General features: G+C 55.6%; 1 protein-coding gene across 2 annotated transcripts in view; it reads right to left on the minus strand.

The window, feature by feature from the left end:
- Window positions 1–2,383: 2,383 nt before the first annotated feature.
- Grik3 (glutamate ionotropic receptor kainate type subunit 3) overlaps window positions 2,384–15,328 on the minus strand; it is a 211,705-nt gene continuing 198,760 nt past the window's right edge. The window contains exons 14-17 of one of the 2 annotated variants that reach the window (XM_040288387.2): window positions 11,535–11,757; window positions 10,911–11,161; window positions 9,317–9,403; window positions 8,326–8,454 (exon numbers count right to left, since the gene is read on the minus strand). In XM_040288387.2, coding sequence (XP_040144321.1) covers window positions 9,347–9,403; window positions 10,911–11,161; window positions 11,535–11,757 — 531 coding nt within the window. In that variant the 3' untranslated portion in view covers window positions 8,326–8,454; window positions 9,317–9,346. Of the gene's footprint in view, window positions 8,455–9,316; window positions 9,404–10,910; window positions 11,162–11,534; window positions 11,758–15,328 lie in introns of both variants that reach the window. The other variant, XM_005317826.5, reaches the window with a different exon arrangement.

Raw genomic sequence — 15,328 nt, forward strand, 5'->3', positions numbered from 1 at the left:
GGAGAGGGGAGGGCAGATGATTGGATGGGAGGACATTTTCACTCTCTGTGGTTCCTGTTGGGCCCTGGAGCTGGAGGGACCTAAACCAAGGTGGGGGCAACCATTTCCGCAGCAAGGAAAAGGGGAGGGAGGTAGGGAGTGAGGTGGTGGTGGTGGTGGTGGGGAGGCTGGTCTGCTTTGTCAGGTGCTTTATGAGGAAGCCTTGTTTTTCTCCAGGGAACTTGAGGGTTTAGGTTCCTTGCTACAGTGAGGAACCTTCTAGAACGTTCCATCCCTGGAGGCCCTGTGCAGCAGAACTAGGAGTCAATGTATGTCTGGTTCCTGAGATGGGAGGTGCACACAGGGCCCTGGCCAACATGGCCATGCTCGCAGCAGCCGGGGCCCAGCCAGGACAGCCGCAGCGTAGCCTACCCCCTCAGGCAGTCCGTAGGCTATGGGGGCAAAGTGTGGGGAGCAGTGCCTGCTGGTACTGAGCACTTGGTGATGGGGCTGCACGTCCCTCCTTGGGGAAGGAGTAGTGAGAATGTGCTTGTAGAGAGAAGCTGCTCCCTCCAGCTCTGCTCTTGGCGGGGTGCAGGGGAGGCCTGACCCACCGCCGCTTCCTTGCTTCCTGGAGGCAGAGATCAGGACGGAGAGCCGGGGAGGGCAGGCAGCTGCGCAGGGCTCTGAGGGGCAGAGTCAGGGCTTCTCAGAGAGGGTGGGAGGCTGCCTGGTTCTGTCCTCCCTGCTGCCCAATCCAGAGACCATCAGGGCCACCCCAGTGTCTGGAGAGGGATGAGTGTCCCAGATGCACGAGGGGTGGTTCTCATGGTCATGCGTGTCACAGATGAGATGGAGGTTCAGGCAAGTTGAGTTGCTTGCTCAAGGTTACACAGTCAGTGGGAGGTGGTGATGGGACTCATGCAAGTCTGTGATAAATGAATGAATAGAGGTGGGTGCTCTGTCCCCACCACAGGCCTCATTCCTACCAGGTCTCTGCCACGTCCCTTGTCCATATCCCCTCACTCCTCTCGGGACCTGGAGTCTACCATGAGCCCCAGCATGCTCAGCCCCAGGACCTCTGCCCTCCAGTGGCTAATGGACAGCCCAGGACCTTTCCCTGCCTCCTACCTGGCTTGGACCCAAAGCCTCCCCTTGGGCTGTGGCTCCAGTTGAGACCCAGAACTCTCTGACACTGTAGCTCGGTGGGTCCCGGCTTCCTCTCCATTCTGCAACCATCTCTGGGGCCTCAGCCTGGCTTACCTGGCCCTTGTCCGTTGATGGAACAAGGGGGCCTTTTAGGGGGGCCTGCCAACCCACAATCTTCAGTGGGTTCAAACATTCTCAATTCTCCTAAAGCCACGAGTCTGGGTACACATGACTATATTTTGTGACTTCTCTCTCCCCATGACCACAGCCGATGGGACCTCAAATGACCACAGGACCCCAGCTGTTTCCATCATAGCCACTGCCTGTCCTGAGATTATAACCGGGACACAGAGCCTGCGCCAATGGTCCTGGACATGGGGACTGAAGGGTCACGTAGAGTGAGGGTCTGAGCTTTGTCAGCATCTGAGGAGAGAATGCAAAGAGGGATTATGTGCTAAGAGCCTGGCACAGTGCCTGCCTTGTGGGAGTGCTCCTTCTCCCTCCTGGGCTGTTTGTCGTGGCACTATGAGGTTTTCCGTGGCATCATTCCACTATCCATCTTGGATGATGAGCAGCAATTAACGCGGGTAGTGAAGGCAGCAGCTTCTTGATCCAGACTTCTAGAACCCTGGACTGCAACTGTGGAGTGTCTCTTGCTCACAGCTCTCATGTCACTCCCCTGCTGGATCCGTTCCCTATTGTTCTGGGAGCTCTTCTTAGGGGCCTAGGCTGGCCTTGCTCTCATCCCTCACATGCATGTTGCAAACCCCTGTATTCAATTCTTTCTGCTTAAAATTTCCCACACTGAGCTCCAATTGATAGAGACAGCTTCCATCTCCAAAGAGTGACTAACTTACAGCTTTATGATTTCCAGTTTGAAAAAAAGTTCTAGCAGGACCTCTGACCAGCCCATGCTCGGATGAGACATCCTCTAGACCTCACCAACTGTGACAAAAGTGATAGGGTCACCTAAGGACTCGGCAATTCACAACGGAGCTTTGAGGATGATAAGTTGAGGAGGGATGAACCCAAGAGAGGAGGAGACAGAGGCCAACTAGTCTCAAGGACAGACACTCCAGCTCCCATATCTGAAACAGAACAGGAAGCCGGGGCTAGAGACGCCCACCTCATCAGCACCAGAACCTTCTGCCCATGTCATTGTCATCCCAGGGGGTACAGAGCCAAGCAAACTGCCCAGTACCTCCTGGTTCTAAGTAGGGAAAAGAAACAGAAAACACATCTCAAGGGGGCCCCGTTTTCTAGAAACATTTCTTTATTTAAAATTTAAAACCATATTACTTCATACAGCAAACTGTGCACTTTTGATATATCACAGTGTCTTAAAAAGGAAAATAATCGGATTTGTTTGGAAATTTATTTACATCAGCCTAGAATGATTGGCAAGTAACACAGTTACTATGAAACCCAAATTGTTACAAAATGTTTACAAAAAACTATATTCATAGAAATTCTGCATGTCCACAAAGGGCATCCCCTGAATGGCCCAGAGACCAGTGTGTGGGAACCTTGTTGAATGGGAGCAGGGGTGTCCAGGCACTCTGGTCTGGGTGGTGGGACAGGCCAGGGCTCTCAGAGGCCCATGGTGCTGTCCAGGGGGCTCAGCCCAGGGGCTGGAAACTGAGGTCCCCATCACAGAAGCCCAGCCAGGAATTCAGCCCAGGCAGGGGTGGCTGGGGTTTCGGAGCACAGTGGCATGAAGGCGCTGGAGCCTCTGGTCCCCGTGGGGCCAGGACAGGATCCTCCTTGGGGGCTGGATTTAGATGCACTTGGCCGGGGCCCCAGAGCTAAGTGCAGACTGATGCCTGGGGCCGAAGCAGAAGGCAGGCTGCAGATGTCACAGAAGCAAAGCCTACTCCAGCTCTGTCCTCCCCTGCATGGGCCAGAGGTGCTCGGACCCGTGAGGGGCTAAAGAACTGCAAGTGCAGAGCACAGATGGATCCAGCAGGGCAGGGGCTCGCTGGGGCTCTCTGCCAATGGACAGGGCAGACAGGTGGCACTGGGCCGTGCTGGGACAGGAGCTGCCTCTGGCCTCCCACCTTTCACCTGTGTGTTTCCTCCATTGTTCCCTGACATCTGGCCCCTGGAGAGCGCGTCTGGGTCGCAGGGGCACCACGTTCTCAGCTGGCATTTTTCCGAGCCCCTGGCTGCTTGCTCCTACCTGGAGGCCTCAGAGACAAACTGTTGGGTGATGTGAGGTCCTCCGTTCTACAGGCAGGGGCCAGGAGAGCAGGAGTGGTGACCCCCGGGGCATCAGGACATTGTAGTGGCATGCTGGCAATGTCCTCAGGCCCCTCTCTTTACAAAGCTGGGGGTGTCCTTGTGTGGTGGCACCACTCTGAGGCCTTTGCTGCCCAGAATAGCCCCCATCTGTGTGTCTACAGGTGGAGCTTCACGTCTGCCAGGGGACTGCAGGTGGGCAGGACTGCAGCCCTGGGGTGTGCCCCTCCCTCCTGGCCAGGTGTCCCAGACACACCCGGCCGTCCTGCCTCGGACTCCTGGATGCAGACAAGGTCCCGTGGCTGCTTCCTGCCCCCACACGAAGCCCACCTGCCAGCCTTGCATGGTTCTACCCTCTTTTTCAGTCTCTGATGGATGAAGGGCCTGTCCCACCCCTAAGGGCTTTCTGAAACCTCTGTCCCAGACCTTGCTGCAATGGTCCCCATCTCTCACCTGGTCCCCACCTACACCGGCTGGGTCCTGTACACTCTGCAGACGTGCGGGGAAGGCTGGTATACACAGGGGCTATGGGCGTATATACACTGTGCATATATATATATATATATATATACATACAGTTATATATATATATATTTACATTCATATATATATTGTACAGAACATTAACCTTCTACCTAAAACTGTTTGGTGATTTCGTGTACCACCTCAGCTCTGAAAATTTTAACATCAGGGCAAATCAGGACTGAAATGAGGTCTTGAGTCCAACCAGCCTGGGGACAGAGGGCAGGGCCCTTCCACGGTGGCAAGAGTCTGGGCTCATTCCAGATGTGTCCATCCAACCTGGAACTTCCAGATGTGTCTAATCCACAGACCCCTTCACAGAGCTGGGCCCATGAGTGTTTTCTTTTTCTTTTCTCATCTGTCCATGGGACTGGCTGGCCCCAGATGTTATTAAACTCCTACAACTGTCTGTCCACATCATGAGGCCTTTCCAGATGGGTATCCATGCAGGCCACTCCAGATGTGGGCCAATGAGTTGAACCTGTTTTCTGATGTTCGTGCAAAACGGCGGCGTGACTCAGGGAGGCGCCAACTTCATGCTGAGTGAGGAAGCCTGAAGCTGCTCCCGGGACCCCCTCTTGGAAAAGCAGGCAGGGAGGGGCTTCTGACTCATCTTGGTGAATCTGTGCCAGGGTCTGACTTCTGCTTTCCAGGAGGGAAGCGGTTTGGACCCCTCCCACATCCTGGGCCAGGGTTTCCATCTTCTGGTGTGAGGCTGTTGGGGCAGAGCCCAGCTGAGCTCTTCCAGCCTGGAGGCTGCATCTGGACTGAGGGGGGGTGGTCCTCCATTCTCAGGGATGCAGAGTCCAGCCGACTGGCCAGTGGGGCACTTTCCCTCTTGTAAGACACTTGCAGAGTGGGGCCGCCCCAGTGCCAACAGAGCTCTCAGGGTTTCTCGTCTGCCCACAGCAGGTGGAGGGAGAGGCAGAGGAGGGCTCACTGTCGGGTGGGGTGGCCTCTCCTCGGTTTGGCTAGCAGGAGGGCGTGGACAGACGCAGGCATTGTGGAGAGGGCCTTCCTCTGCTCAGCGCTGGCATGTGGGACCAGATGGGGATGTTTAAGCACCTGCTCAGGCACCGTCCACCTTCTGCTCCATCTGCACCAGCTTTCATGCCTCCTGTCCCTCCACGTGTGCCCCGACACACACACACAGGCGTGGCTCTGCCCCGGCTCAGCTGCACCCCCCCCCCCCCCGGGGGGGCAGCACAGGCCCCAACCGTAAGAACCCTTGATCCGTCCCACCCAGAGCACCTCCCTCAGCACCCTCCCCCCTCCCGCCTCACAGAGGGAGCGCCACCTTCAGCACCCTGGGAGGGACCGCTTGGCCCCAGGCAGTGCACCTGGCCCGTTGGGCGGGTCTCTGGAACATCAGCCAGAGGCTGAACACTAGCCACACCTCTGGACACAGGCGAGGAGGGGACAGACCAGGAAGTGTGCCATCCCACCTCCACGGAAGAGTCTAGAAACCATTTCAGTACCTTTTGGGGACTGCCCTCGTTGAATTGTGCCTGTTTATCAACCATTCTTCATTCCTTTTATGAAAAACTTCCAACCCCACGTCACTTCCCTTTTGTCTATCACAATCTCCACAGGTGCGTAGCCTCAGAAGAACACGACACGCACGTACAGCGTCCTACACGGAAGCACACGTGTGAGCCATGAGCGTGGACGTGGCATGTGCTATGAAGTCATATCTGACAAAGTGAGACAGTGGTCCATGACTGGGGAAGGTGGGAGGGAATTGGTACCTGCGCTCATTAGAATCCCGGTATCAGGAATCACAAAGACAAAGCTGTTTTCCCTTCTAACAGGGCACTCCGCCTACAGCAGAGGAGTCACCAGCCATGAGCCCCTGCAGGGATTCCCCACGGGGACGTCACCTGTGCACACACCCATGCCATCTCCCCATATCTGTGACACACAATCCCTAGGTGATAGGACTGCAAACAGACCCTGATGTCCCGCCTTCCTGGTTGATTGTCCGTCTCTGCTCCTGCCGTGAGCTGGAACACACATGTGCATCCGAAACACTTGGGCACGAGCACACTCACACACGCAGTCACAAACTCCAGTTCCACATGCTCCTCGCATGCCCTATGTGTGGACCCATGCTGCGTGACACTCTGGTTCTGCCCACCCCCTGCTCTCTGCTAGGCACACAAGCCTACCCGTGTGCACACTGCTCACACGTGGCCCCCTTGATGACATGGCTTCTCCTTTTACACGTATTTGGCTGTGCTGCAGGCCTCACCTGCCCTCCATCCTCTGCCATTCAGTGTATGAATGTGTGCGTGCACACACACACACACACACACACACACACAAGCCGACACACCGTGCCTATATGCGTACCTCTGTGTACTCATCAGAACCCCGTTACAACATGGCTTCTCCTGTTTTTACATAAATGGGGTTCTACTGCTGGTTCAGATATGTCTTCCTAGTCCTCAGTTCACTTATGTGCACACACACATGCGCGCACGCACGCACACACACACACACACACACATGCCAGATCCCAAAAGGTCACCTATTATTGTGTGCCCTGGACATTATATGTCCAGATCAGTTTCCCCCCCTCAACCCCCAAGCTCACACTTACAGAGACAAATCCACGTGCACACTCCCGCGACCCCGCAGAGCTCACGACAGCATGGCTTTTCCTATCATCTGTGCCCTGGGCTCCGCGGCAGTCTAGCCCTCGGGTCCCTCCTCCAGTGTAGCCCGTCCTGCTGTGATTCCGGGAACCATGGGGGTGGGGGTCCCGCTCAGTCTGGAGGAGAGACAGCCTCCATCTCACGTGCCCGGGGAGGGTGCTTCACCCCCATTGACAAGGCCCTGCAGGCAGAATCGTGGCTCCTCTCACTGGATTCCCAGGAGCACCAGGGCAGGGGGGGGAGAAGTGGCTGTTGTCCCCTGGTCCTCGGTCCAGAACTTCCGGCCCTCTCTACCTTGCCCAGAAACTATCCTCTACCCTTGGCCACGGGAGGCCTGCTGGCCCCACAACGCACTCTTTAAGGACACTTTGCACCTGACCCTTCCCGTCTCATTCTTCTCCAAGACTCTAGAGAATCCATGATAGCAAGGTGGAACCCCCAGACCATCTGGTCTGCCTCCCTCCCTGGCACCCCACAGGTTGCTCTCTCCCCCAAGCCCAGCAAGGCCGTAGCTGCTCCAGAGAAGAGATCAGGGGCCAGGAGGGCCTGTGTCTCTGTGTTGGGTCTTTGGTTAATTCTCCAGGAGGCAGCTTCTCCCTCCCTGCCCTTGGGGCCTATGTCTATCCCATTCCTCAAAACCTTCTGTTCCAGGGCAGGAGTTATTTGGGTCCCCTCAGGATTTTCCCACCTACCCCAAAGCTAGCCCGTTCAATAGGACACTGACCCCTCTTTTAAGAGGGGAAAACTTGACTTTCACTTCAATCGAGGTCATTCTTTCAAGATGAAAGCAAGGCCAAGTTCAACTGGCTAGGAGTGGGTGATGAGTAGACGGTAGATCCCAGGTTCCCAAATGCCAACGAGGTTTAGAAAACAGCTCGGTGACCGGCAAAGCAAGGTCCGTGGCTCAAGGGCTTGTGGATTTTTTTCATGGAATCCACAGTTCCTCTCCTGGGCTTCAAATATCAGATGGATCTTTGGGCATCCTTTGTGAGAGACACATGGGGTCCTCTCTCCTCTGGCCAGAACATGGAGAATTCGCGGTGACTATTACCCCTTTTAGAGGAGTGGGAGCCATCGGGACATTATCCGTAAGGATTCAAAATGGCGGCTTCTATCTGTGCATTCTCTTCTCTCCTCTTTTTCATTCTGCCTTCAACTTGGCCAAAGGGCTGCCATGGGTCAAGCCAAGTCTAGAAGATCAGGGCCATGTGACCCGCCCTCAGGGGCTGAAGTCTTCCTTTTACCCAGCTGCAGGGGATGACCATCCTTGGGTTTCCATTGGCAACCCCACTCCAAGATCCTCAAGGTGCCCAGTTTTGCATCTCTGGTCTCATGGTCAAGACCAAGAAGGCTTGGGCTCTTGGGGAAGGAGTGGCAACAGAAGATCTATTTCCCGTTTCCTGTGGCCTGACTCTAGAGGAAAGTTGGGGGCGGGGGTGGTGAGTTTGGCCTGAGAGAGGCATGTGCTTCCTTTGGCCTTGGCTATCTTGGCTGGCAGCTTTAGAAACCCACAGAAGAGACAGGAGGAGAAGGAAGCCCCCACAGCGGGCCTGAGGCCTGCTGGTTTCCTGGTGGGTCGGGGCTGAGAGTTCCTGGCCCCACATGCAGGCAGTAGCTCTGGTCCCCAAGCTCAGCATGGGGGATGGGGATATCCTTTCCAGTTTCCAGTTTCTTTTACCTGGCGTCAGGCCTGTGGTCCCCACCCCACATGAGCCTAGGGGAACACAGGGGCTAAGGATGTGCTGCAGGTCATGCTGTCCTTGCCCGGAAGCCGGCGGTCATTGAATGTGTGCATGTTGATGACGGCGTCGGTCTTGACCATCATGGGAGGCTGTGGCTTGTGCTTGACCCGACGCTGGCAGGTGAGGGAGAAACGGATCTCATCGGCCACAGTGCTGCAGAAGGAACGCTGGGGACGAAGCAGGGCCCCCGAGTTAGCCTGGTTTGGCAACTCTGGCGCCTCTTCCCTCCTCCCAGAGCCTGTGCCAGAGCCTCCCTATCCGTCTCACACCTGCTCCCACCCATTCCTCCGCCTCCGGCTTCAGGGTTAGTTTGTACAGTCGTCTACAAAACCCCGCCTCTTGTTTGGGGACTAAGGTATGTGGGGCAGGTAGCGTCATCCCCAGCTCACAGATGAGCAAACGGATGACTGGCGTGCATGTTAGAGTTCCAGGAGCTCTGGTTTATCAGTCTGGTCCTCTGTCCTGGTCCCTAAGGGCAGGAATCAGCCACGTTCATTCCCGTGAGCCCAACCCCCAGCGCCAGGCCTGGCCCAGACTCAGAGCTCCAGAGACACTCGGTGGAGGCGTGGGCAGCCCTTCTCCTGGCAGGACTTCCAACCAGGGAAGAATCGCTGTCCTCCCTCGCAGGAAAGCCCAGCACGTGTTTGTCACGGTGGGCAAATGGGAGGGAGCTCCTTGCAGGGTGGTTGGGTGGCAGTTTTTGGCCCTGGTCCCTGTAGGCAGCCAAAGAGGGACAGCAAAAGTGTGGCCTTGCCACGCGGATGGGATGGTGGTGGCTTCCATGAGATGAACTCCCAGTGGTCATCCCAGGGCTTGTATGGAAGGCAGCAGGGGCTTCGGAGGCCTCACCTGACCAGCAAGGCCAGGGCACCAGGACCACCTGCCTAAAAGTCATGGGATGCAGGGGTGGAGACCCACCTCTGAACTCAGGCTCTGCCTCCTACCAGCTGTGACCTCCCCAGCCTACCCTTCCCTACCTATGAAGTGCAAAAGGTCATCCCTCTGTTTTCTTCCATGTGCAAATATTACCTGAGACTCTACTGTGCACTGTTCTAGGGGTTAGGCATCTAGTAGTGAAGAAGACTGATAAGATCCAGTGCTCAGGGACCTTGTGGTCTAATGATGGGATGGAAAAAGATAAAACAAAAAAATCCACTTAAACTAGCAATTTCACATAGTGATAACTATTTTTAAGATAACAAAACCCTGAAATGGGAGAGAGAGGGGCTGGGAATGGGGACAGGTAGGAGAGGTTACTTGAGGAGATAAGCTGAATGACCAGCTGGTGCCAGAATATTAAGATGCACTGGAGGAAGAACATTCCAGGTGGGTGGAATAGGATGTGCAAAGGCCCTAAGGCAGACGCATGTTTGGTGAGTTATGGACTAAAAAGGAGACCAGTGTGTATGGAACAAAGTAAGGGAGAGGAAGATGGGAAGAAAGAGGTCCTAGAGATGGGCCAGGACTGAGTCCCATAGGCTTTTTGGTAGAATCTGGAGCTCTACTCAATTTTAATCTAAATTCCTAAAGAATTTTTTTTTGTATCATAATTTTTTTAAGCCATTCCCAATTGTTGGACATTTAGATAATTTACCCAATTTTTTTATGTTATAATTAACACTCAACAAACATCCTCTTAGGGAAAAACTACACGTATCCCTGACCAATTCCCCTGGTGCATTTCTAAAAATAGAAATTGACCAAAATCTATGACGGGTTTAGAGACTGAGCGCCCTGGGGCTGCCTTGTTCAGCCCTCTCTCAGTGGCTGGAGGTGTCTCTCTCTCTCCTGCCCACGCTGACCAGGAGGACGGATTGTCTTCCCTTCCTCCTTGCTGACCAAGGCTTGCTGGTTATAAGCGACTGTTTCATTTTTGATGGACGTAGAAGCTGCCTGTTGTCACAACCTTTCAGTTGTGATCCAACTGCAGTCCCTGCCACACTGGACCTAGGCTCCTTTGAACCTCTCTGGTGAGAGGCGATTCCCCGACCAGAGCCCTCAACTCGGTGCGTGTTTAAATCACCCCGCAGGCTTTCTGAAAACCACCGGTGCCAGGCTCCACCGCAGGCCAATTAGAAAGGAGTCTCCGGGAGCGAGGCCAGGGCATTAGCACTTAAAAACCCTCTCCCTGTGGTTCTCATTTGCTGCGGGGACCCAGAACCACTGCCCAACCATGCTTGAATTAATCAGACCGGCAGAGCCTTGTTCCACCGTCTGCACCCTAGGTCTAGGCCTCTTAACTTTATTTTTTTTTTAAACTTCTGATTATGGAAATTTACAAATCTATACAGAAGTAGAGAGAACAATATAATGAACCGCTATGCCACCGTACCAGCCTCCACCACCGCCCTGCAGGCTTTACCCGGGGGACTGATGAGGTTTAAATTAAGTTTCACGCCGGGCACTGGCTGCCGTTTGACTTGTGGAGGGAACAGGCAAGTGTGGAGGCTGGATGGCCAGACTGGAGGCTGCCGCAGGGACCAGGCCACAGGTGCGGAGGCTTGGCCCCGGGGTGGAGCAGCAGGGTCCGGACAGTAGAGCCGGCAGGGCGTCTTGGAGGACTGGACGCACCAGGGCCTCCTCCCTCCTGCCCCCACCCCCCTGCAGGTCCCCACTGGGTCACCTGTTCTCTCTCTGCTGTCTTGCGGAGCTTGTACACGAACTCGCCCACGGCCACCAGCACAGACAGGACCAGCCCGGCGGCCAGGACGATGAAGATGCCGCCAATCTTCTGGATGCCCAGGGCGCTGGCCTCCTTGTTCTCCTCCTCGGGGCACCCGCTGCCCCGCCACCACTTCTCCTTCATGATGTGCAGCTTGTCTTCCTCCTGCAGCTGCAGGATGGCGATGGTGATCTTGTCCCTGTACGGGGAGCCTGGGGAGGACAGTGGACCCCCGGCTGTTGGTGGCATCTGTTTGGCAGGGCATGTGACCACCTCTGGCAACCCTCTTGAATATCTGTCCCTGTGAGTCCCTGGAGGGCCCCCTGTTGCTGGGCTGCATCAGCAGGGGTGGGACGAGGGGAGGTAGGTGTGGCCTCTGGGAACTGGCCCCCTATTTCCTGCTCAGCCAGGCCTGACCTCAGCAGCGTGTGACTCTGACCTGCTCCTGGGCTGGGGAAACGCCACCCATCCCTCTAGGTTTGATGGAATGAGCTGGGGACCGTGAGCATGAGTGGATATGTGGGGGGTGTGCCGCCCTCCTCTGTCCACTCTGTTGAGGCCCTCCCCACCGCACCCCTGGCTCACCCATGGGTGTGCCGATGCCGTAGCCCTTGGAGTCGATGAGGCCCCCGATCTGGGTGAGGTTGCAGTTCCTCTGGGTGACGTATTCGATGGTGGTGGACTCCATCAGCAGCGCGTAGTCTGCCGTCAGCGTCCGCTGGATGCCCTCCTCGTTGTTCTTCACCAGCGCCGATGGCTTGCTGCTCATGAAAGCCCACATCTTCTCGAAGGTGGAGATCTTGGATTTCTGGGCCATGAGGGAAACAGGGACACACACATAGTTACTAAGCCTCCCAGGGACGAAGACTGCTTCCCTGCTGAGCAGGGTCACTGAACTCTTGCATGTGTTCTTCAGGGTAAGGGAGCGCCGCCCATTGCTCAGATGTGGAAACTGAGGTGCAAGACATGTGGCTGAGGAGTAAGGAAGCGGAGGTTTGGGCTCAGACCCACTTCCTGAAAACCCTGGTTCTCTGCCATGGCACAAGTGGTCTTCAGAATGACTTTTTTGAAAATTATTCTTTCCTCTGATATTAGTTAAGCTATCAGCACGTGCACGCCTAGTTCTGAGCGCCTCACCTGCATGAAGTCATTGAGTCCTCCCCGAGATCACGGGAGGCAGGGCCTACCATTAGCTCCATGTACAGGTGGGGAGTGGAGGTGTGGCCTAGGAACTTGCCTGAAGGTGCCCAGATGGCAGACAGAGCCAGGCCTCGAATCCAGTCCTTCTGGAGCCCGAGTCCATGCTCCTCACCACTGAGCAGCACTGCCCCCTGGGACCCCATGAGAGTGGGTGGTGGGAGGCACTGTCCAGGGGAAGGCTTTGCCGAAGCGTGGGTTCCAGCCCCTCCTTCAGTCCAGTGAGCGAGGCAGGTGGGGATCACAGAGGGGGAAGGGGGGCCATCAGAGCAGGTGGTCTGCAGGCCCCGGGCTGGATGCTATTGCAGGGGAAGGGCCAGCACCCCTGAGCCCCAGTGTGGTGGGAGGGCTGCGGCACCTACCCTGGGAGACTCAGAGAGGTTGCCGGGGCCGAGAGGGAGGACCGGGGCAGAGTGGCTCTTGCTGGCTGGGAGGCTGTGCAGACAAGGTGCTTGGGTTTCATGAAGTTTCTGGGGAACTCAGTTCCTGCCAGATGCCTGCTCCCAGCAGGGACCAGCTCTCCCCAGCGGGTCCCAGGGGAGCAGGCGGCTCTGCAGCCCCCGTGTTAGTGGCTGTTTCCAAGTCTGCTGTGGCTTTCTGTGATGTCAGCCTGTCTGACTGGCACCCGGCCCAGCCCTGGTGTGCGTGACAGCACGGGCACTCACACAGGCTGGCACGGGACTGGGGGCTGGGTGGTGGATGGGGAAGAAGCTGGCTCCTCCAGGAGGGGGTGAGGAGACGGGAGGGAAGTGAACTTCTTCCTACTGGCAAGGGATGGCCCCTCGGGAACGGCTCCCGGAGACCCCAGCACTCAGTGGGGAGAAGGCAGTGAGGAGGGGGGGGGCAGGCACCTGGAGCAGCGGGCAGGGCCCTGTGGCAAGCCACCTGGGACGGGGCCAGCTGAGCGTCAGCAAGACCTGCTCTGGGCGCAGGGATGGGGCACCTTTACAGACAAGCAGCCACTGCCCTGCCTACAAATTTACCTGCCCCAAAGTCAAAGGCAGGGAGGGCTCAGATGCCCTGGGTCCTCATCCTCCCTGGACTGCTCCGGCCCCTCTTGGCTCCTTGCTGTGCCAGAGTCACTCTCCCCGTCTGCCCTCCTGCCTCCCGGGGTTTTGTGTTCGAAGCCGACCCCCTTCCTGGCTACTCTTCCACCTCAGCTCCTCCCCAAGGGTCCCCGCCAGCTCCTCTTCCCTCCAAGGTGTTCCTCGTTTCCAGATCTTCTGGCACCCAGATGTTTGCTATTTCCTAGGAATTTCAGATGCGCAGAGTCTCCCGCTGCCAGCTTCCTGGGCGCCCTCGGCTCCTCTCTGCAGGTTCCTCCCCGGGTTTCCTGTGGTAGGAAGCTTCTAAGTGGCTCCTAGGGATCCCATTTCCTGGTAGCCAGACTCCTCTTGGATGCAGGCTGGACTTCCTGACTGGCTTTTACCTCCTCCTTAAAGCGTTAGAATGTCACCTCTAAGATAAGCTGCAGGAGACTGTGACTTCCTCTGGCTTGTACTCTGCCTTCCCTGATGGAAACACTGTCAGGTTGTGAGTTGCCTTATGGAGAGGTCCCCAGGGCAAGGGACAGAAGGTAGCTTCTGGGCAATAGTCAGTGAAGAACTGAAGCCCTCAGGCCTATAATCTGGGAGGAACTGAGTCCTGCCACCAACCGCATGAGCCTAGAAGCCATACCTGGAAATGACTGCAGCGCTGGTCACTTGGGATTGCAGCCTATGAAAGGCCCAGCCAGGTGCTCAGCTGAGCTGGGCTGCATTCCTGACCCACGAAGGGAGATGCTGAGTTTTGGGTCATTTGTTACACAGCAATAGATACCTAATACACTCTGTCACCTACATATTCCCATGAGCTACTTCTGTTCCCCAAATAGTTGCTTTTCAGATAATCACTCATTCTAATTATTCTCATAATCAAATTATCCAGGTCCAGCTATCTCTGCATTACCCTCTCCCCCAGATCACCCACGCATCCGACCCTTTCTCCTTTGTACCCATCTCACCCACTCACTCTCCCATGCAGCCAGTCATCCATACCTCTCAAGTCTTGGCCAAAGTAACCAAGGAACCATTCACGGAGCCCACCTCATTGCTTCTGTCTCAGAATGGGATTAGAACATCTCCTTTCTCCAAACCTCTCCGAGCACCCTACCCTCATCATCCCACTCCTCCTACACATGGGTCTGCCTGGCACCCAAACATATGCTTTTCCCAGTGACGCAGCACCACGCAGGGAGACAGGGATTTCATCTGGGGGCTGAAGGGAATCTGAGGCAGATGGTGCTGGAGGACAGACACATCAAGCCACCCGTGGGTAAAGGAACTGAATACGGGAGATGGGAAAGGACATCAAAGAATGTGGGCCCGCTAGGACAGGAGGTGACATCAAGGTAGAAGGTGGCTGTGACACAGACTTCCAGGGGTGCCACCCTCCCACTCCAGTGCCCCACTGAAATCTTCCTTGGAGTGGGCTTCCCACTGTCCTTGCCCATATCTTGGGGTCCCCATTCTCAATGACATCAGCTCATGGTCTCTGCATCCCCTTCAATTCTGCCTTTGAGCAATTCTAGGATTCCGGGGCACAACCCTGAGAAGCCCTCTCTGGCACCTTGAGGCAGAGCAAGGTCAAGACCTTGGAATCTCAGGCCTCTCTCCCTGTTCTACAGGCCTGAGCACCAGAGCCCCGAGTTCCAGTCCCTGGCCTGGGCTACCATCACACCCCCACAGAAGAGAGTCCCACACACCTGCAGATGCTGCGTCATCTCACCTGTCCTGGCTTCGGTGGGAACCTTAATGAGGTTTACTTCAGGGCCAGTCACCCAAATCAATTAATGGAATCATTCAGAGCAGCCAAGACAGGGCCATCTGCCAGGGCGGAGATACTTTTTTTATCAGAAAAATTGGCAAGAAAGTAAGTTTCAGGCTCACGACTTTTCAATTCCAGCCTCCTCAAAGAAGTAAATTGATTTTCCCCAGCTGAAGATACTTAATCTTGAGAATTTAACATTTCTGTACAAGAGAACATATATAGGCCTATATATACATACATATATATATATCAATTGTGAAGGGAGCTGGATCCCAGGGAATATGTGCAGAGAGACAGCAGCATGTGATTCCATGCAAGACCCTGGGTGCTTTCCACACTGGAAAGGAGACCTTTCCCCAGATTAATTAGCTTTC

Source organism: Ictidomys tridecemlineatus, chromosome 11 (assembly GCF_052094955.1).
Source record: "Ictidomys tridecemlineatus isolate mIctTri1 chromosome 11, mIctTri1.hap1, whole genome shotgun sequence".
NCBI lineage: Eukaryota > Metazoa > Chordata > Mammalia > Rodentia > Sciuridae > Ictidomys > Ictidomys tridecemlineatus.